We start from the raw sequence: 22175 nt of genomic DNA on the forward strand, positions 1-22175 counted from the left end.
TCTGCCTTGAAAAGACCAGGTTCTTGTTTCTTATATATGCTTTCCCTGGATGATGTCATTCTTTAACATGATGACAACTATTCCCCAATCCCTGGTGACTACCAAACTGGGTCTCTAGCTCAAACATATACTATGCTTTAAATACTGGCTTTCCATGATTTGCACAGTGAAGTTCAAAATCAATAGTATGACATACTTTGTTCCTTAAATTGTGTTCTCTTGGCAAGTTACTTCGTTGCTTTGGTTTCTCTTTGTTTCTAAAATGGAGATGGAATTCAGTATGTTAACTCTTTTTTTAAAAAAATCATAAGGTAAAATATAGATAAGCCTCAATATGTAAAACACAAAAACAAAGCTACTTTCATTGAAGTTGCTATCCTCTCCCAATCCTCCATTCCTCCTCCCTACTCCACTTCTGTTGTTATCTCCTTGAAATTTCTAGAACGCCAAGGAGCACATTTTGAAACTACTGGGTTTCTTAAGTTTTCTTCTAACACTTACGATTAAGTGAGTTCTTTGAAATCACATCACTCTCAAATCGCACTCTCTTTCAATGGGAAAGATTCTGTTATACTGGCTATTGTACTTTCCTTCTTTTTACCTTAGGCTCAGATACTTTTCCTTTCTTTGTTAACAGTGCCACACACACAATGTCTATCACTCCAAGAATACTTAGAATCCACTTAATTTGCCACTGACCCCATGTTAAACGATTCTTACACAAATATTACCTCCTTTATGATAAATACTGTGTACATTGATTTACCTTCCAGTAGTATTAGTTCTATCCTTTGGATTCTCATAGTATCCCCCCCCTTTTTTTATTGTTTACACTATGACAGCTGTCCCCATCAACCCTCCCCCCTTAGCTCATAGCATTATTTAAATCCTTACGTTGCCGAAATCGGTTTGGCTCAGTGGATAGAGTGTCGGCCTGCAGACTGAAGGGTCCCAGGTTCGATTCTGGTCAAGGGCATATACCTGGGTTGCGGGCACACCCCCAGTGGGAGATGTGCAGGAGGCAGCTGATCCATGTTTCTCTCTCATCGATGTTTCTAACTATCTCTCTCCCTTCCTCTCTGTAAAAAATCAATAAAATATATTAAAAAAAATAAAATAAATCCTTATGTTATAGTGACTATCCATGTTTGATGAATAAATAAGTAGATGAATGAAAGAAAGAATAGATGGGGAACAGGTATGGAGAATAATATGTGTACTCTGTAAATTTCATCTTACTGTACAAACTATAAAGAAGTAGGTAATTTTGCTCCAATCATTCTCTCCTAGAACTGACCTTATCTCCTTGGAAATCAGATGAGGAAGGAACATTTTCCCGACTAATCGGCAACTTTCGAGAATTGGCTTTGTGTACTTAGCATGTAGAGTGGAGGAGGACTGGAGAAAGTTTTACAAGCTGTGCTCTCAGGAACTTGATTATCTTGCTTGTGAATGTCAGACCTTCAGTCAAATTTATTTAAACTTACCAGCATGATTCGAAGTATAATTGAGAAACCTAAGGCTTTCTTCCCCTCCCACTGTAAGGCTGTCAGAATTCAATGGGAAATAAACCTTTATCTCTAAAAGTATACTTCAAAGAAAAAGAAAAACAAGTTACAGAAGGGCCATGTTGCAAGGGACAGTTTGCTCTAAAATCCACAGCTCTGGTGCCTGCAGAATTTCATGGAAGAAATTTGGGGCCTGCTCTGCTTTCCTACCGGTTTCTCTGGTGTAATATTCAACTCAGCATTGCCCTTCTCCATGCTTCACTGACTTTGTTTGCTTTTTTTTTTGACATCCCAACCATGTTACCATGTTACCATGTTACTCATTTACCCAATTTATTTGTTCTACAAACATCTATTGAGCATTTTCTCTAGGAAATCTGGTTTAGGCATTAGACATATAGTGGTAAATAAAAATGATCTCTGCCCCGTGCAAGTAAATAGGCAAATGTGTGAAATATGTGAAATTGAAATACAGTGTGATAAATGAGCTATTTCGGGATGAATAAATGTATGGACATACCGAGGAGACAGTGACTAACTACCTGGGAGGACAGAAGCCTTTTAGAGGAGAGGTGAGTCCTGACCAGTATGGCTCAGCTGGTTGGAGCGTCGTCCTGTGCAGGGTTCCATTCCTGGTTAGGGCACATACCCAGGTTGCAGGTTCCATCCCCAGTTGGGGTGTGTGCAGAAGGCAGCCAATCGATGTTTCTCTCTCACATCGATGTTTCTCTGGCTTTCTCTCTCTTCCTTCCTCTCTCTAAAATCATTTAAAAAAAAAAGAGGTGACATTCGAGTTGGGAGTTGAAGAATGATAAAGAAGTAGTGATTGACAGGAAACAGCTCTTTACAGAGGAATAGGGAAGTGAAAAATACTGTTTCAAAGGTTGGTATACTTAAGACATCTGAATCAAGGGGAAGTATCTAGACATGTATGTGGTAAAGTAGATTGGGGTGAGATTCTGAAGGGTGCCATATTTCATACTAAGAAGTTTGAGCTTTAACTTGTAATTAGTTGATGAAATTAAGCAAGAGAGGGTCATTAATGGGTGTGGTTTTTTTTTGGGGGGGGGGGTGACACAAAACTAATAGCCCCGTGGAAGGGTCTGTTAAACAAAAATAAAAGGCCAAAATGAAAGGCAACAAACATTTATTTGAGATCAAAGAATAGCTATTCAGAGAGCATTGATTCAGGTAGAAGCCCAAATAAAGGCACGAAGTACTTCTGAGAAAGAGTTGGGAAACAATTACATCAATAGAAGGAAGGTATTTCTATTGATGCAGATATGCTAACATAGTGATGCTAATTCCAATGTTTTTAATTTTCAGTCCCATCTGCTTTATCTTTTTTTAATTAAAAAATTTTTAATTACAGTTGCCATACATTATATTAGTTTCAGGTGTACAGCATAGTGATTAGACATTTATATAAATCATGAAGTGATAGCCCTGATAGGTTTATACCCATCTGACACCATATATAATTATTACAATATTAGAGGCCCAGTGCACAAAATTTGTGCACTCAGGGGGTGGGGTGGTCCCTCAGCCTGGCCTGCACCCTCTCACAGTCCAGGAGCCCTCAGGGGATGTCTGACTGATGACGTAGGCTCGCTCCCCGGAGGAAGCGGCTCTAAGCTGGCAATCGGACATCCTTAGTGCTGCCGCAGAGGCCGGACAGGCTCCCGCCACTGCCACTTTGCTTGCCAACCGTGAGCCCGGCTCCTGCATTGAGCGTCTGCCCCCTGGTGGTCAGTGTGCATCATAGCAACCGGTGGTTCTGCCATTTGGTCGCTTTGCATATTAGCCTTTTATTATATAGGACTAGAGGCCCGGTGCACAAAAATTTGTGCACTCGGGGAGGGGGGGGGGTCCCTCAGCCCGGCTTGTGCCCTCTCCCAGTCTGGGAACCCTCGGGAGATAACGACCTGCTGGCTTAGGCCCGGGTGGCAGAGGGCAGGCCCAATCCCTAGGTGCAGCCCCTGGTCGGGCTCAGAGCAGGGCCATTTGGGGAGTTGGGGCACCGCCCCATGTCATGCACAGAGCAGGGAGGATCAGGAGGTTGCGATGCCACCCTCAGTCACGCTCAGGGTAGGGCCGATTGGGGGATTGGGGCACCGCCCCCTGTCACACTCAAGGCAGGGTCGATGGGGAGGTTGCGGTGCAACCCCCTGTCACGCACAGAGCAGGGCCAATCAGGGGGTTGGGGCGCTGGCCCCTGTCACTCACAGAGCAGAGCCCATCAGAAGGGTTGGGGCGCCGCCACTCTCACACTCAGGGCAGGGCCAAAGGGGAGGTTATGGCTCTACCCCGTCACACACAGAGCAGGACCCGTTGGGGGGGGGGGAGGGGGTTGGGGCACTGCACCCTGTCACACACAGAGCCGCAGAGCGATCAGGGGGTTGGGCAGCTCCCCCCTATCAGGTACAGAGCAGGGCTGATCAGGGGGTTGGGGCGCCTTCCCCTGTCCCGAACAGAGCAGGGCGGATAGGGAGGTTGTGGCCCCGCCCCCTGTCGCACACAGAGCCGCAGGGCGATCAGGGGGTTCAGGGGGTTTGGGCACTGCCCCCTGTCACACTGATGCCGGTGCCGGGAGGCCTCGCGGCTCCGCTGATCCCCGTGCACTGGGTGTGTGTGTGGGGGGGGGAGTGTCCCTCAGCCCAGCCTGCCCCCTCTCACATACTGGGAGCCCTCAGGCGTTGACCCCCATCACCCTCCAATCGCAGGATCGGCCCCTTGCCCAGGCCTGATGCCTCTGGCCTAGGCGTTCGGCCCGGGCAGCGGGGACCCGCAGCTGCAGCGGCCCCACGATCGTGGGCTTTGCTTTAGGCCCAGGCAAGGGACCCCTAGCTCCTGGGACTGCCAGCTTCGACCATGCCCAGCTCCCATCGCTGGCTCCACCCCTACTTCCTGCTATCACTGGCCAGGGCGGAAAAGGCACCTGATTCTCTGATCATGGCTAGGGGGCAGGGCAAAGGCAGCCCCAGGGCCGCCTTTGCCCTGCCCCCCAGCTCTTAGCTCCCCCTGGGTTTCTGATCACTGTCAGTGGCAGGGGGCTTCTTCCTGCTTTCCCTTTGGCCTCCCTGCATTGTGCCTACATATGCAAATTAACCGCCATCTTGTTGGCAGTTAACTGCCATCTCACTTGGCAGTTAATTTGCATATAGCCCTGATTAGCCAATGAAAAGGGTAGCTCGTACGCCAATTACCATTTTTCTCTTTTATTAGTGTTGATTATTGATGATATTCTGTTGTATTTACAGAATACATGATGACTAGGTAGATTATCAAACTAATTAAGGCTTTGTGACTGGGATGCTATTCCTTATTTGTCTTTCATAAGTCTGCTTTTCTCCAAGTGATCTTTGGTATTTTACATGCTTTTGTGCAGTTATAAAATGCAGGTGAAGAGGTTTCTTTGGGACACAGTGTTGCTTTAGGCCCAATGCAAAGTTTATTAAGCTCTGTTTTAATAATCCATAGGTTTGAGGTCTAAAACATGGAAGGAGGCTCCTCTGGGATAGCAGCTCTGGCTCCATTTTAAAGTGGCTCCGTTTATTTTATCTTTTACAGGTCTCAAGGCAGGAAGAACGTTTTAGGAGGTTCATACCCTCATTCACATAATGATCTTCTTAGTCACAATCTCTGAGTGATAGGCCTCAGAATCTGTAGAAATAGTAAATGTCCCACCCAGGTTATATAATCAGGGAAGTCGGGAAACTACAAAACAGGATATTGGACATAAGAGATGAGGTTTCGAGGACCAGTTTTGCTACTGAGTCTGTGAGCTTGTACAGATCTCTTAGTTTTTACATCTTGAAAATTGAGGGTTTGGACTCAATAATTACTGGAATTCGTTACTTCTGTAATCCAGTGCTTCCACTCAAACAAAAAAATCCAACTTTAATTGAGCTACTTTTCACTTATAATGGCTACATTTTTTCCTCTTCTTTTTGGTCTTATTGACCCTTTGTAGCAGAAGGATTTCCTACTCCTATTCAAGCATTTCTACTTATGTGTACCTTAGTATGAATATATTTCCCACATTCTCCAAATTGCATTTGGATTATATTAAATCAAAACAGTCTTCTTTGCCTTATTCCTGTTTTCTACTATACATATCTTAATTTCTAAAAAGGTAACAATACCAGTTCTCAATTTATAGTAAGCAAGAAAACCTGCACATAAATATTCTAAAACCATAGGTAATTGACAGTGATTAAATTATATGATAACTGCAAGCTCCAGGATTGCCTTTCATTACATGTTACCCCCTCCAAGGAGCAGAGAGGTGTTTATTGGATGCTGCCTTCCATCACATGTGCCTAAAACAGGCTTCAGACATGTAACTTGGGAAATGCTGCTTATCCTTTTCTTCCTCTCAAAAGGTTACACCTAGAGGCAAGAAATAATTAGCACTCCCCACTTGATGTATGTGATTGATGTAGACTCTCTGACTTGTTTTTCTTCTCCTCTACAAATGCACCAACATTAAGTTGACCTACTGCTTGCAGGAACCCACTCACTTGTCATTAATTATTATCCATAAGAGAGGAAAAGGCAGATAGAGCCCATGGGAAGTTCATGGGCTTTAGAATTAGACAGATTTGGGATTGCATACTAGCTTCTTCACTTACTGAAGTTAGGAAAGTAATTTAACCTTTCAATTTCTTTATCTATGAAATAAGTACTCTGTCATCTGCCTTGCTGTGATATTGTGAGGATTTTTAGTATTATCAAAGGGATCTAGCAGTACCTGGTCCTGGTAGACTAGTCTATAAGGTCCTCTTGGTCTGAAGCTCCTTGTATAAAACATAGAACATATTGGGTTCTCAATGAATATTGAGCATGACACATAGTAACTAAGGACTTAGCAAATGGTAATTGTTATGACTACACAAAGTAAGACAGTTTTACTTTTTTAAAAATAAAATATACATGTTACATTTTTTAAAATTTCAATTGTTATTATTTCTCTGCAAGTAGATAAGAATTGTTAAACATGAGGTAATTATTCTACAACAGGGCAGAGTTGATGTAAACATAAGAGATATGAAATGGTATGCTTTAAAAGTTTATTGGTTCCAACAAATTATGTTATTCAGATGTTATCACTGTAAGTCAGATGTTCCATCCATCCATGTGTCCATGTTACAATACACTGTAGTACAGTGATGGCAAACCTTTTGAGCTCGGCGTGTCAGCATTTTGAAAAACCCTAACTTAACTCTGGTGCCATGTCACATACAGAAATTTTTTGATATTTGCAACCATAGTAAAACAAAGACTTATATTTTTGATATTTATTTTATATATTTAAATGCCATTTAACAAAGAAAAATCAGCCAAAAAAAATGAGTTCGCGTGTCACCTCTGATACGCGTGTCATAGGTTCGCCATCGCTACTGTAGTACCTGCATGCATGGGTGGCTAAATCCCTTGTACAGGTGAAGGTTCTGTAATACCAGGACCTCAGCTTCACTGAAGGGCTTTGCCCTCCCTGTTCATTATATTGTTATATTATTTGGTTCATTCTTTGATTTTATTTAAGGATTATACCTGTGATTATTAGGTAGCATTCTGTTTTATTTACAGAATACATGATGACTAGATAGATGATCTAACTAATTAAGGCTTTGTGACTATGGGATGCTATTCCTTATTTGTCTTTTTTAAGTCTGCTGTTTCTCCAAATGATCTTTGGTATTTTACATGCTTTTATGCAGTTCTAAAATGCATTGCAGGTAGTGCTTGGAGGATTTTCTCCTGCATTTTAAAATTCTCTCTCTCAGTTACAGAGACCTGGTAAAATAGGGGCCCTTACCTATTGCATCTCTATAAGGAAATAGTTTCTTGGCAGGCATATGATGTATTTTGGTTTAACATTACTTATGATAATTTAAAATTGGGGAAGTAAAAATGTGCTTGTTTGTAGGATTTCTTTATTTGAAGTTGTAGTCATAACTTGATTTATGATACTTCCTTCTGTACCCATGTTTTTGTTTTTTTGTTTTTAAGACAGTTCACCCAGTCTCACAAACCATAATTCTGAGAGTCATCTCTTTGATTCCTTTTACTCCATAATTTAAACAATCCCTGAGTTCTACCTTTCTTAAACCATTCATTGTTCTCCATCCAATTCATCCCATCTTCTCTGTTTCTGCTGCCACTATTCCACATCAGGTGCCAGATACTGTTCTCAGCTCCTTCCTAACTGATCTCCCTACTTCAAGCGTGCCCTTTTCTTCACAATTGATTGTCTTAAGTGATACCTGACTCTATCCCTCCTCTTAAAACCTTTTAAAACTCCTTGTTAACCACAGATTCAAATTCAAGGTTCTTAACATTACAATTATAAGTAACTCTTACTCTTTAAATCTCAACACAATACCTCCTTAAGGGGTTTCTGACCAACCCACCGCGGTTTATATTACCTTTGAGAAAGAAGTGAAGAAAATCAACTTGTGCGTGGGTGAAATTTCCTCCTACTTAAGAATAGTATAGTGACAGGTGAAGTCAAGTGTGGTAGCAGGTTTAAAGTTCCATTGCAGTAAAGGTTACTAACATCTAAAGAAGGAGTGTGAACTTTGAGAGGAGAGTGATATACAGTGGTAACATAGAGAAAAGCTGGGAGTCACAAGAGTAAAACTGGCAGTGCCAAAGCATTACTGGAGGCCTGCCCATCCCTGTTACCCAGCTTTTGCTATTCCTGTTGTGTAGGTAAATGTATCAGAGTGTCTGCCTGGTGCCAGTAAGTATTCTAATCACAATTAAGTCCCTTTGCACAGTTTAGTAGATGATAGTTTGCTTTAAAGGAGGAAATAAAGCTGTTAAATTTCTTGTTTGGATTTATATACCAGTGTTTTTGTTTGTGTGACTCACTTTTGGTGGTTACACTGATAGAGCCATATTTCTTCTTGAGCACACCGAATTCACTAAGATATAGTACCTTGTAAACACTTCCTGGCAGCTAATCAGCCAGCTCCTCTGGTGACGCCATCCACCACGATGTGCAGCTCTTTATGCCCACCTTGTTCAAATGGCTTGTGCAAACACTTTTCTGTAGGCTTCTAAAAATATTAATATTGAAATGATTTGAGTAAATAGATGAGCTACTGAGTAGACTATTAATATAGTAGTGTTTCCCTACAATGTTACAATTCATGGTTTATATAACTCAGTATATTACTATAAATTTGTTAGGTCTTCACTCTCCCTAACTTTTCCTACCCTTGAGTTTCAAGGAAAAAAATTTAATTTACTCTGAGTAAATTAATGAATTTAGGGTTCAGATTTATATTGCATTCTCCCTTCCTGGGCACCCAGAAAGCTATTTATTAAAAACCCACTGTGTGTCAGGCAGTGTACTGCATTATGTTTAATACTTTAAAAAATATTCCTGCAAAGTATTTTTACAGATGAATTGGAGACTCAAAATAGGTTAAATAACTCTTCCATGATTACAGCTGGGAAAATAACAGAGTTGGGATTTGAACCCAGAGCTATTAAATTTCTGAATTTCCTCTCTTCAAGTTCAGAGCACTTGCCTAGAACATTTAATTATGTTTAAATAAAACATACTTCTAGACCATTTTTCTAAACCTGTGGAACTTGATTAAATAGCTATGCTATATTCATTTTGGGGATTTTTCTCGTTTGGGGATTTTTTTTTTTTAAGAAGAGTGTTATGGATTTTATTGTTACTTACATTTAATTTATACAGTTGATTTTTCTGAAATAATTTCTTGCCTAGTTATAACTTCCCTCTTTCCCAAATTAATTTCTACAAAATTAGTTCATGCCAAGAGTTTATTCAGTATTTGCTATTAAATATGTGACTGTTTTTCTTTTAAATGGTTCCATTTTAAAGGCCGATCCATTGCCCAACAAAATCTCCTCCCCTTTCCCAAATGTAAATTCTGCCTGTTCAGCAGCAGCAGCAGAAGCTCTGCATTGTTTTCTGTTGGAAGTGTAAGCTGAAGGGGACAGACATTCCCACTGCTTGGCGGGTGCTCTAAGCTGTGATCTGCCCTTGTTGTATTATTAATGGCACAATGTTTTTATGTTGCAGATGGCTGAGAGCTAGCAAGGAAAATTCAGGAGCATGATGGCTCAGTTTCCCACAGCTATGAATGGTAAGCGTAAGCAGCTTTGTGCTTGTCGGAAGATAAAGAGGTTATGAGATTGGGGGTGGGGGGGAGTAGAGGTTATAAAATATTCTTTTGTGATATTTTTTTTTAAGTGTAAAAATGCAAAACTTAAATTATTTTTTTAACTTAAAGTATTCTTATTGAAAATATTTGGGCAGTCTATTTCAAAACACTGCATATAGCTTCTATTACAACTCATTGTAAGCATGTTCTGCTGTATCATCTGGAATGTATGCTTAAGAATAACTTAAATTGGGCGGGGGGATAAAATGGATACATATGTAATACCCTTTGTAATACTTTAAGCAATAAAAAAAAAAAATTAAAAAAAAAATAAAAAAAAAAAAGAATAACTTAAATTGCCCTGACCGGTTTGGCTCACTGGATAGAGTGTCGGCCTGGGGACTGAAGGGTCCCAGGTTCGATTCCGGTCAAGGGCATGTACCTTAGTTGCAGGCACATCCCCAGTGGGGGGTGTGCAGGAGGCAGCTGATTGATGCTTCTCTCTCATCGATGTTTCTGACTCTCTATCCCTCCCCCTTCCTCTCTGTAAAAAATCAATAAAATATATATATTTTTAAAAAAGAATAACTTAAAGCCATATTGTGTTTGATGTATAAAACTGGAGGACAAAAAGCAGAGTGCTATGAGCAGCAGAATATTAAAGGTGTTTTTTATAGCATGGGATGATTGTAAATTGATTAAGCCAATAATTGTAGTGATAATGTGCTCTAACAAATTTGAGAATTTCTATGCCCCATACAAAGGAATTTGCATTAAAAACAGTTTAGTTATAAACTTCAACATGTTAAGCAGGTTTATAAATAAAATGAACATAATAGAAGGCAATACAGCAGGTCCTCAAATAATGTCCTTTCATTCAATGTTTCAATGTTGATGAGAAAAAGAAAATTGATTCCTACCCGGGACTGCTGTCTGTGTGGAGTTTGCATGTTCTCCCCACGTTTGGCTGGGTCTTCTCTGGGGACTCCAGTTTCCTCTCACATCCCGAAGACGTGCATGTGAAGTGAATTGGGTGTCTAAATGGTCCCAGTCTGAGTGAGTGTGGGTGTGTGTGTGAGTGGCCCTGCTATGGAAGGATATCCTGTCTAGGGTCTTGAGCTGTCAGGAGAGGCTCCAGCCACCCGGGCCCTCAACTGGAATAATCCAGTTGGAAAAGAATTCTCTTTTTGGTTTTATTCATCTTTCATAAATATATAGAGCTCTACATTTATTTCAGTGTTTAGTATTAGAAGTGTTTTGGGTCTTAATTTAGAAGCTTGGTGACATTTTTGTGACCAAAAATATGCCATAGGAACTTAACTCTTGTTTATATCAATTCGCCTATGGAAACATTAGTTTCATTACACATGATTTTGCTTAAAGTCACGGTTTCCAATAACCTATTGACCATGTTAAGTTAGGGCACACTGTACATGCCCAATGTTTATTCATTTTGTTTCTTCCATTTCCTTAAACATTATGTTATTGTTTTAATGGCTAATACCATTTGAACTTATCTCTGAGTGCCCTAGACCAAGCTGATTGTCAAAATGCTTCTGACGTGTTCCTCAATTTTTGCCATGTCTACTTTATTATCCTGAAACTAACCATAGATTTTTGGACTTCTTTGGTTCTTACAGAGCTGCATTATCTAAGATAGTAGCCACTAGCTACATTTGGTTATTTCAATTTTAATTTAAATTAATAAAAATTAAGTAAAATTAAAAATTCAGTTCTTTAGTCACACAGCATATTTCAAGTGCTCAAAGCCATACGTAGCTAGTGGCTATTGTGTTAGTGCAGACACAGAACTCACCATGGATTTTTGTTTCCTCACCTGTAAAATGAGGATATTAATAATACACAATTTTCAGGTACTGGTGGGAGTCAATGAATTATTGCATATAAAGTATCTGAAGGGTAGTCAGGGCTCAAGAAAGGTGAGCTGCTTCCATCTTTGTCATCTTTTGTTATTGTCATGTTTTACCATCATTTTTCTAGAGTCATATAGTAGTAAATCAGTCTGTAGCCACACTATTTGCCTTCCTAGTCACAAGAATCGTGACATGTTAATTTATTTATTTTATAATAAACTGATAAACTAAGTAGGTGTTTTTTTTTTTTACTGTGAATGTGGTATTTCTTTATTTAGAAAGTGTGTAGGTGTAGCTATTTTAGGTTTCTAGTTCTTCAGTACATATGTTTCTTTATTTTTAAATCTAATCTTAAAACTTGTCTTTAAGAGAGGATGCTTATAGATTTTTTTTAATCCAATCATTTAGGGCTAATAGTGTGTGTGTGTGTGTGTGTGTGTGCAGTAAAGACTATGTGACCTGGGCTTAGCAATACATTGCTTAAGGCAGACAGTCATTACATGGAAGAATTAGTGTTTCTTTGGCTCTAAATAATTTATTGGGGGTGACATTGGTTAATAAAGTGATGTAGGTTTCAGTTGTATAATTCTACAATATAGCATCTGTATATTCTATTGTATTGTGTTCCCCACCCCAAGTCAAGACTCCTAAGTATGTATTAAATCAAATATATCATAGTGTTTTGAATTATAGTGGACACCTACATTTCAATGATAAGCATTCCTGGAAACAACTTTGTAAGGGAAATTTTTTTATAATGTAGGCAGCAAACATACATGAGTTTATATACCTAAGCATATTTAGTTTCTTATTGGTAGAAGGTGAATTTGTAAAGTAGTCAGAAGTGAAAAATAGATGGTTATGAGCCACATTGAATGTATTGAGCTCTAAAGACCTGCTTAGAGGGCTGGTATAATCGTATGTGAAGGATAGACCACAAAAAGATTGTGGCTTTTGTGCTCCCCAAGTCCTGATCTTGCCTGTCTTGTTTTCTGCTCCCTCTTTTATTCATTCACATGTTTATTCCTCAATCACTTTTAAGTGTTTGTTCTGTGCTGGGTACTCGGCTGGTTCTGGGAATAGAACGGTAAACACACAAAGCTCCTGTTCTCCAAGGGCTCATAGTCTGGTAGGACAGATGGAGAGAAAACAATTCCTGCACCTTTCTAAGTGCTCTGTGGAAGCATGGAGTAGCCTCTTGAGAATCTAGAGGAGGAAACAATTAATTTGACCTGCAGGTATTAGCGACCTCCTAGAGGAAGTGACATCTGCCCTGGACCTTGAAAGATAAAGTTTGAAATAGAATGGGGTGGTGTGACTGTCCAAGTAAAGGGATGTTATGTATATGGGATTTGTGAGGATTTACTTTTCTGAGATAGTGGTATATCAGCATTTCTTTATCCTAGGTTGTTTTTTCTCTTGTTATATATTAAATATATTTATAGTAGTGTCAGTTAACATTGTTTCACCTATTTGTTATATCACCCATGTTCAAAATTTTTTTAAGGTACAATTCCAAGGGAAAATTTGGTTTCTTTGACATGTAAAAGAGACTCATCAACACTAATAAAAGAGAAAAATGGTAATTGGCGTACGAGCTACCCTTTTCATTGGCTAATCAGGGCTATATGCAAATTAACTGCCAACTAAGATTGGCAGTTAACTGCCAACTAAGATTGGCAGTTAACTGCCAACAAGATGGCGGTTAATTTGCATATGTAGGCACAATGCAGGGAGGCAAAGGGAAAGCAGGAAGAAGCCCCCTGCCACTGACAGTGATCAGAAACCCAGGGGGAAGCTAAGAGCCGGGGGGCAGGGCAAAGGCGGCCCAGCCATGATCGGAGAATCAGGTGCCTTTGCCGCCCTGGCCAGTGATAGCAGGAAGTAGGTGTGGAGCCAGCGATGGGAGCTGGGCATGGTCGAAGCTGGCAGTCCCAGGAGCTAGGGGTCCCTTGCCTGGGCCTAAAGCGAAGCCCACGATCGCGGGGCCGCTGCAGCTGCGGGTCACCGCTGCCCGGGCCGGACGCCCAGGCCAGAGGCGTCAGGCCTGGGCAAGGGGCCTATCCTGCGATTGGAGGGTGATGGGGGTCAACGCCTGAGGGCTCCCCGTATGTGAGAGGGGGCAGGCTGGGCTGAGGGACACTCCCCCCAACACACACACCCAGTGCACGAATTTCATGCACCGGGCCCCTAGTATTTTTATATTTAAATATCCATTTAGTTGCATCTCCTTTACATTTTGTTACTTATTTTTAAATGACAAAAATAATACTGCTAAACTAATATCAATATCAAAGTAATCAGGAAGGTAATGTGGGTAGTAATTAAGAGCACAAATTTTAGAGCTATAATTCTAAAGTACAAGAAAATTCTAGCTATAAGTTATATTAGCTGTATGGTATTAAGAAAATTATCCAACCACCCAATGCTTCAGTTTTTCCTTCTGTAATACATGTAAAACCTAGTCCATGTAATTGTTATAAAAATTAAATGTAATATTAATATACTTAGCATGGTTGCTGGCATAAAGTAATACTCAGTAGATAGTAGTTGCTGCTTCTACTAAGTACTGCTATTACTCTGCTCATGTTAGACTTTAAAAATAAATGATAGAGAAGGTTATTTTCCTAAGATAGCTGGTCAACAGTTGAGAGCAGTATGGTAAAGGGGATTAAAAAAAGACCTGTGTGAGTTAGGTGAGATGAACTCATCTTTTAACAGGATAAACGTGAAGGGTGTTTGCATCCTTAGGAGAAAGAATTTTCAGATACTGGACCCTATCATTCACTTTGACAGCACTGTTGGCCAGGTGGCCAGAGCTGGCTGGGAGGTAAAGGTGGAGCAGACTGTTCTGTGGAGGGATGGAAAGAAGAGGAGGCCGTGTGCAGCCCTGGCTACACAAAAGCACCACCTGGAGAGCTTTTTTAAAACTCTGAAGCTTGTACCGCATCCCCCAGAGATTCTGATTTAATTGTTCTGCTAGAATCGCTTCCCCCTGCCTCCAAAGCTCCCCAGGTGATTCACCTAGGGGTGAAAACCTCTGGCGTAGGACACTGGCTAGTCAAGTATTGCCTGGGACTACATATACCATTCTTACAACAGTCCTAGGTAAGGATTCATGGAAGACCTGTCTAAGTCACAAAACTGGTTAGCGTTCAGACAAGGGCAGAACCTCCCTCCACCCTAGTCCTTTATGCTCCCCTGTGCTGTTAACAAAGGAAGAGGGCAAAGGTGTATTTGGAGTAGTAGAAGTTGAAAGAATGGGTCTTATTTTTTTAAAACAAATGGAGAGCATTGTTAAAAATCATTGTTTGCTTGTTTTCTGTGGTTTGAGAGAACCTCAGAAATGTTCAGATTTAATGAGCCATTTTCTGTTTTAACATCTCTAACAAAAGAATACTTTCCGAGGAGTTGGATCCCTCTTCAGTAACAGCCCTAACTTTCTCAAATATGGTTGTCCTGTTCCTAATTCCTATAGGGTATCAAATAACTGTATTATACATAACAGCTTTTAAAAATACTTAAAGTGGCTACCATGTCTTTTTTTTTTTTTTAAATATATTTTATTGATTTTTTACAGAGAGGAAGGGAGAGAGATAGAGAGTTAGAAACATCGGTGAGAGAGAAACATCGATCAGCTGCCTCCTGCACATCTCCTACTGGGGATGTGCCTGCAACCCAGGTACGTGCCCCTGACCGGAATCGAACCTGGGACCCTTCAGTCCGCAGGCCGACGCTCTATCGACCAAGCCAAACCGGTTTCGGCTACCATGTCTTTTTTAATCTTTGATTCCTCTTGCCAATATTTTAGTTTTTTAACTGCCTTATAGAAAAACTAGAGGCCAGTGCATGAATTGGTGCACAGATGGGGTCCTGCTGGCCTGCCCCTATTGGGGCGATGGGCCCGGCTGGCCAGAGGAAGGGGCCGTGGGCGGTCCTGCCCCCTGGCCGAACTCCCAGTTGAACTCCTGGTTGAACTCCTGGTCAAGGGGGCAATTTTCATATTAGCCTTTTATTATACAGGATATTTCTAGACCCTTCATTTTCTTGACCACATTTTTTCCTGTAGCTGCATCATTGTTCCTGTTGTGTTCACTCATAAGAACACTAAGTCTTGTTTCAAATTAGTGGTTTAAATTCATATTTTCTTTTTTCCTGGATCCCATTTAAATTATCAAAGAAAACATTTTGTTTTTAATCTGAGGTAGCTTTAGGACAGGAAAGGCAGTGTATCAGAAACTTTGAAGAGTTTCCAGAATTTATGTAGCTGATTAGATTGGATTCAATACAGGCATAGGTACAATTCCATTAAATGATACAAAGTGTAAAAGCATAGGAGATTTGCATCCAGTAAGTAAGTGGACTAATGTTTTCAGCAAAGCTCTAGAGTAAAGGGGGCTGGAGTTCAGAGTATACCATGGGACTGATGGCAAATCAAAGGATTTCCATACTCCACCAGTGGAGTTGGAACATTTTCTACAGAATCCAATCTCAGACTTTAAGGATACAATCAGTGCTCTAAGTAAAGTGGAGGAATGTAAAATGTATAAAATGATGTTACAGAAATCAGTTAAGATTCTAGTGAATTCCAAACAACAAGTGAAGACTAGCCTGTCAGTCTGGAAGAACTGGGGCCGCAGACCCAAGGGGCGTTTATACTTACTCTCAAGCTGTTTCCTGTGGGCATCAACCAAAAAGACTGGGGACGGTGCAAGAGACCAGAATGAACCCCCACCTAATATTGCAGGCAACTGTAGGGGGACAGGCACAAAATACCATGCAATTTTCTGCATCCTTCTACTCAGCAAAGTCTTCTTTTAAAATTATATTTTATTGATTTTTTTACAGAGAGGGAGAGGGATAGAGAGTTAGAAACATTGATGAGAGAGAAACATCGATCAGCTGCCTCCTGCACACCCCCCACTGGGGATGTGCCCGCAACCAAGGTACACCTTGGTGTACACTTTGACCGGAATTGAACCCGGGACCCTTCAGTCTGCAGGCCGACGCTGTATCCACTGAGCCAAACCAGTTAGGGCTCAGCAAAGTGTGAAGCTACTGTGGTCACTGGGGAAGGTGTTAGCGACGATCCATCCCAAGGGCACAGGCAGAGACCATTGCTGGGGTAAGGGTAGAAGAAAAAGCTCTGTCACTGAGGTGGGGAGGGAGCCTTCTTGGGCCTAAGATTCTGTACTGACGCCAAGTAGAGTTACCGTTCCTACTGCTGTTGGGGGAGAAGCAGGAAAGCCCTTCCCAAGACCAAGGAGGAGGAGACACGAGGAGTTTGGATGCCACGGGATGGAGGGGCCGCAACTTAGAAATCCACACCCCTTGGGTCCAGGTACACAGGGCCTGCGTAAGACTGAGTGTGGATCAGGACCAAATGGTAGTCAGAGCTGTCTTGGGGGTGGCAGGCTCAGCAGTCAGTTAAACTTAAGGTGCCTCCAGTAGTTGAGGAGAACCACACCAGAGCATTTACCTTTGGGAAGAAGGCTCCAGGGCCAGCCTGGAAGTTAAAGTTTATTAATGCCGCTTCTACCCTCAAACCTCTCCGTGTCGAAGGTGTTTCCTCCTCAGATGCCTGGTTGTTACTCTCTGCCACCACAAAATCTAGGTGTTCCATTTGGCTATAACTTCACTGTGATCAGAAGGGTTAGGTGAAAGAAGGTCAAGGATATTTCCGTACACCTAAACAGAATTAACTTTGAATCCTCTAAATCCCATTTTAGCTGAGCTGCCTGAAGCTGGAGGATGTACCAGCCAGGCCTTCCTGCAGTTGCTGTTAGAAAGAGGGATGCATCATGTCCAATAATGGTCAGGCTAGAATCCTGAATTTTCACCATAGATCTCTATGTTCCCTTGGGCCAGTCTGTCTATGTTCTTGACTATATCATTTCTGTTGGACAAGCAAGGCTTTTGGGTTCTTCTCACTTCGTTAGTTGTGGAATTCAAGTTGACCCATTCCAAGGATGCTTCACAGTTTTACATGGAAAATACTGGAAGTTGTTTTCTAGAGTAAGAGTTCCTTGAGGATGGGAACAATATTTTATTCATCTTTTTGTTTTCAGTATTTATCTTGTTGCCTGTTTCCGGTGAGTGGTATACAGTAATAGTTCAATAGATGTTAACTGGATGAATGAGTGAAAAGCCTTGGGGCTGTGCTATATATGTTTGTGATAGAGCTTTACTCTTAGTGTCACTTGGGTATTAAGTACTGTCATTAAATGGGCATTTGTGATTCATATTTACATTTTAGAATTGTGTATTTTAAGCACTCTCATATGTACAGTATAATTTCTTTGTCTTCCATTTATGTTTTAGGAGGGCCAAACATGTGGGCTATTACCTCTGAAGAACGGACTAAGCATGACAAGCAGTTTGATAACCTCAAGCCCGCAGGAGGTTACATAACAGGTTTGTGTTTATATTTTATTTGTGACTTATGCTCCTTTTCATGTCATATCTTAGAAATAGTTTTGATTGCTGTTAAGTTTGATTAAATGGTAAAATTTATACCAAGATGAAATATTGCCATTTGCAACAACATGGGTGGATCTCGAGAGTTACATGCTACGTGAAACAAGTCAGATAGAAAAGGACAAGAACTATGTGATATCACTTACCAGTACCCGTGAGATATAAAACAAAAGCAACAAACTTTATTATTAATGACACAGCTGTTAGCATGAGCACTAGCATGTTTCTGTCAAACTCCCTTGTACCCTGAGTCACACACAGACCATGCAGAGATCCCAGAAGGATGCTACACATGCAGAGATTGTGTTGTAGGAGAGGAACACTTAGGTGAAGGAACCCACTATGTTTTAGCAAGTGGTAAGTTAGTTTATTCTTTGTCCCAGAGGGAAACATTACCTCGTCCTTCAAGATAGCTCACTGTAAACCCAATTCTGAGAAATGACCCAGGTAGAGAGCAGTTAGGATCTCCCATTGTTAGCATACACAGCCCTATATATAAGATTGTGAGAAGATCCACGGAGAGCTATTTAGAACTCTTCTAAGGAATAGTGTTTTAAACTATACATTTTATTAAATAGAAATATATCTAATAAGACTTCAATTATTGTGAAAAAACTGAGATGAATAATGTAATCTTTTATCACTGATTAATCATATAACTAGTTGTGACTTTTTTTAGAACATCTAAGTCTTATTAAAGTAATATAAATAATTTTATATATGTATTTCTGTTTAATTTTTTAGTGATTGGAATTAAAATTATAATAAACCAATAACATTATTGTTGCCCATTATTATTATTATTCAGAGGCATTGGAAAAATTCCTACCACTAATATGCTGCTTGATTTTTGTTTTTATTGCCTTCAGGTGATCAAGCACGTACATTTTTCTTGCAATCAGGCTTGCCGGCTCCTGTTTTAGCTGAAATATGGTAAAATAATTTTGTTGTAGATGATCTTAAATTGCCAATTGTCTGGTTTTGTTTTGTTTTTAATACAGTTTAACATAAAATTGTTTTTACTTGTAATCTGTTATTAAGTAAGAGTATTTCTTCAGCTTGTTAGAAATACATTTGATTGAGTAAATGATTGAAAATCAATTGGGGTTTTATTCTATAGGACAAATTTTCTAACCTCCTTAGAATTTCTAAGGAAAGAAAATGTATACATTTTCATCGAAAAACATTTCTTTATAATTTGACAGAATCTCAAAATTTTCTTTCTGTTATTTTGTTGTTTCATTTATTTCATCATCTACAAACCCAAAGTTATTCCTCTTTTCTTCTGTTCCTACCTTAAAGAAATTATGCTTTATGATATCTATAATAACATTTGTTTTTTTAATGTACTTAAAATATCAATTTCTACTCCATTTTTCTCTCCACTTGCAATATTCCCAGCTTGGCCAAGTACCAGGCATATAGCAAGCATTCAATAAATATTTAAACAAATGAATAAGTTTAGAAGGATTATCCTTTTCTAAAAAAATTCTAACCCAAAGATATGTTTTTATTGATTTTTAGAGAAAAGGAAGGGGGAGAGAGAAAGAGAGAAACATTGATGTGAGAGAGAAACATTGATTGATTGCCTCCTATATGCACAGGGGAATGAACCCACAACCTAGGTTTGTGCCCTGACCGGATATCAAATCCGCAGCTTTTTGGTGTACTGTATAATGCTCCACCCAGCTAAACCACCCAGCTAGGACAGAAGGATTATACTCTTGAATAATTTTTTTCCATTTGCATGATGGAATTAATTTCAAAGGTCTCTAGATTCTGTATAGACTAACAGTATTTTATTATATACTATTTCTGGTCAGTATTTCTTAATGTATAGGTTCCCGCTTTTTGAGATACACATGCACATACTTAATTGATGATCGATGTGTGAATGCTACATCATTGTTTTTATTTTATCATCCTCAAAAGTAATGTTAATGCTATGTACAATCTACCCACCTCATTGTCCTTTTAGGGCTTTATCAGACCTGAACAAAGACGGAAAGATGGATCAGCAAGAGTTCTCCATAGCCATGAAACTCATCAAACTAAAGCTACAAGGCCAGCAGTTGCCTGTGGTTCTCCCTCCTATTATGAAACAACCTCCTATGTTCTCTCCATTAGTTTCTGCCCGTTTTGGTATGTATTTATTAGTTTAATTAGCTGCATTTGATAATTAAACTTGATTCCTAGGCATAATATTTGGTGATCAAAAAAGGATTTGTTGGTATAAAATGACAATCCCCAGACTCCAAGTTAATTTCATGTCTGAGATAAGAAATATTAAATTCGCTGTCATACAGATGATTCGACTTTGGGTGGTGGGCACACAGCACAATATACAGCTCTTGTAACATAGAAATCCATACCTGAAGCCTATATGATCCTATTAACCAATGTCACCTCAATAAATTTGATTTTTAAAATGATAATAATAAAATAAAATAAAAATTGCTGTCATAGCTAGGGTGTCCATGTATCCCAGTTTTCATAGGACAGTCCTTATTTATGTCTGTTGTCCTGGCTTCCATCTGGTTAGTGTGCCCTTTCATAATTCCAAGTTGGATGATAAATTATAATATCCCCCTCGCCATAGTTGATCCTAAATACTATTCTTAATAAGTTTCCTCTATATTTTGTATGAGTAACAGAAAAAGTGTCAACAGTTTTAAACTCACTTGAAATAGTTTAATTTGGGAGGGGCGTAATTTAAAATTATGCATAAGTAGAAATTTCTTTAATTTAAAGGTTAGCCAGCTAATTTTAGGGCTAAAGGTTGAAGACTGTGCTAATTAATTTACATATTCATCAGAGATAACCAGTTTTCCATTCATTTTCATTAGCCAATTTGTTATTTATTAATTATATGTGAGAAGCACTCATTGAAATGGAATATTCAACTAGATAGCTCTGTGTACCTGAAACATGTGCCTCTACACCAAATCTTAGATCTTAAAATGCTAGCTAGCTTCTTTCACTATTGTAGTGAACTCTAGAGATAAATACCAAAGCATTGTGTGACTATATTTATATAATGTACTTAGTATTCTTCAGTTAGTAAATGAATAAGAGTTGTCACTTTGTTCCTTTGGGTGGGGGCAGTTTGGCTGTGTGTGTGTGTGTGTGTGTGTGTGTAATTCAATAGCACTGTATTATCCTCACATTGGATCAGGTGATACAACCTCTCTCTGAGGTTACTAATATTTAATTGGAAAAGACTGCTTAATTTGGTCATGATACTGGAAGAGAATTTTTAACTCCTTGGTAGGCATTTTCTTAGTTCACGCAGGTCAGACTATTGATATTAAAAGCAGTAGTTTACCTTCCTCACTGCTGGGGTAAAGCTGCTTTTGTGTATTTTTAAGACTAGTTTGCCCATAGTGTTCCTGTGAATATGGGGTCTGCTCATTGCACTATATACTTGTTTTCTGGCATGTGTTTTATAATTGATTTACTAGCACTAGAAAATATGTTCTTTTTGCCTTTAGGAATGGGAAGCATGCCCAATCTGTCCATTCCTCAGCCATTGCCTCCAGTCGCTCCTATAGCAACAGCTTTGTCCCCTGCAACTTCAGGGACCACCCTTCCTCCCTTAATGATGCCTGCTCCCTTGGTGCCTTCTGTTAGCACTTCATCCTTACCAAATGGCACTGCCAGTCTCATTCAGCCTTTATCCATTCCTTATTCTTCTGCAAGTAAGTACTTTATGTCTAATAAATCAGTAGTTCATATGAAGAAAGAAACTGTTCATGTTCCAATAGAGGCAAATTTCTTTCATAATTTGTAATATTGTTTAGTGTGAACCTTCTTCATTTTTTCTTTTCTTTTCTTTTTAGCATTGCCTCATACGTCATCTTATAGTATGATGATGGGAGGATTTGGTGGTGCTAGTATACAGAAAGCCCAGTCTCTGATTGATTTAGGATCTAGTAGGTATGAATACTTAAGCTTCCAACTTTTTATGTTTTAATAAGGAGTATTTAACAAATGACTATTTTTTAAATCTCTGACCTTATCCAGGTTTTACTTTATAATGGCCAAATGTAAACAATTAAGGTAAATTTACTTATTTATAACTCACATAAAATAATTGTTTTTATTTTTAGAATTATAAATGCCTGTGGTATTTTACCTTTGAAAAAATGTTCCATGTAAACAAAAAA

The 22175-nt window shown here is 39.6% G+C and overlaps 1 protein-coding gene across 9 annotated transcripts in view; it reads left to right on the forward strand.

Moving 5' to 3' along the window:
- Positions 1 to 22175, forward strand: part of ITSN2 (intersectin 2) — a 108539-nt gene that overhangs the window by 12018 nt on the left and 74346 nt on the right. For all 9 annotated transcript variants that reach the window (XM_059660415.1, XM_059660416.1, XM_059660414.1 and 6 more), the window contains 6 exons: positions 9577 to 9640; positions 17854 to 17946; positions 18879 to 18942; positions 19988 to 20151; positions 21501 to 21707; positions 21849 to 21945. In XM_059660415.1, the coding sequence (XP_059516398.1) occupies positions 9610 to 9640; positions 17854 to 17946; positions 18879 to 18942; positions 19988 to 20151; positions 21501 to 21707; positions 21849 to 21945 (656 nt within the window). In that variant the 5' untranslated portion in view covers positions 9577 to 9609. Of the gene's footprint in view, positions 1 to 9576; positions 9641 to 17853; positions 17947 to 18878; positions 18943 to 19987; positions 20152 to 21500; positions 21708 to 21848; positions 21946 to 22175 lie in introns of those variants that run through there.

Source organism: Myotis daubentonii, chromosome 12, assembly GCF_963259705.1.
Source record: "Myotis daubentonii chromosome 12, mMyoDau2.1, whole genome shotgun sequence".
Taxonomy (NCBI): domain Eukaryota; kingdom Metazoa; phylum Chordata; class Mammalia; order Chiroptera; family Vespertilionidae; genus Myotis; species Myotis daubentonii.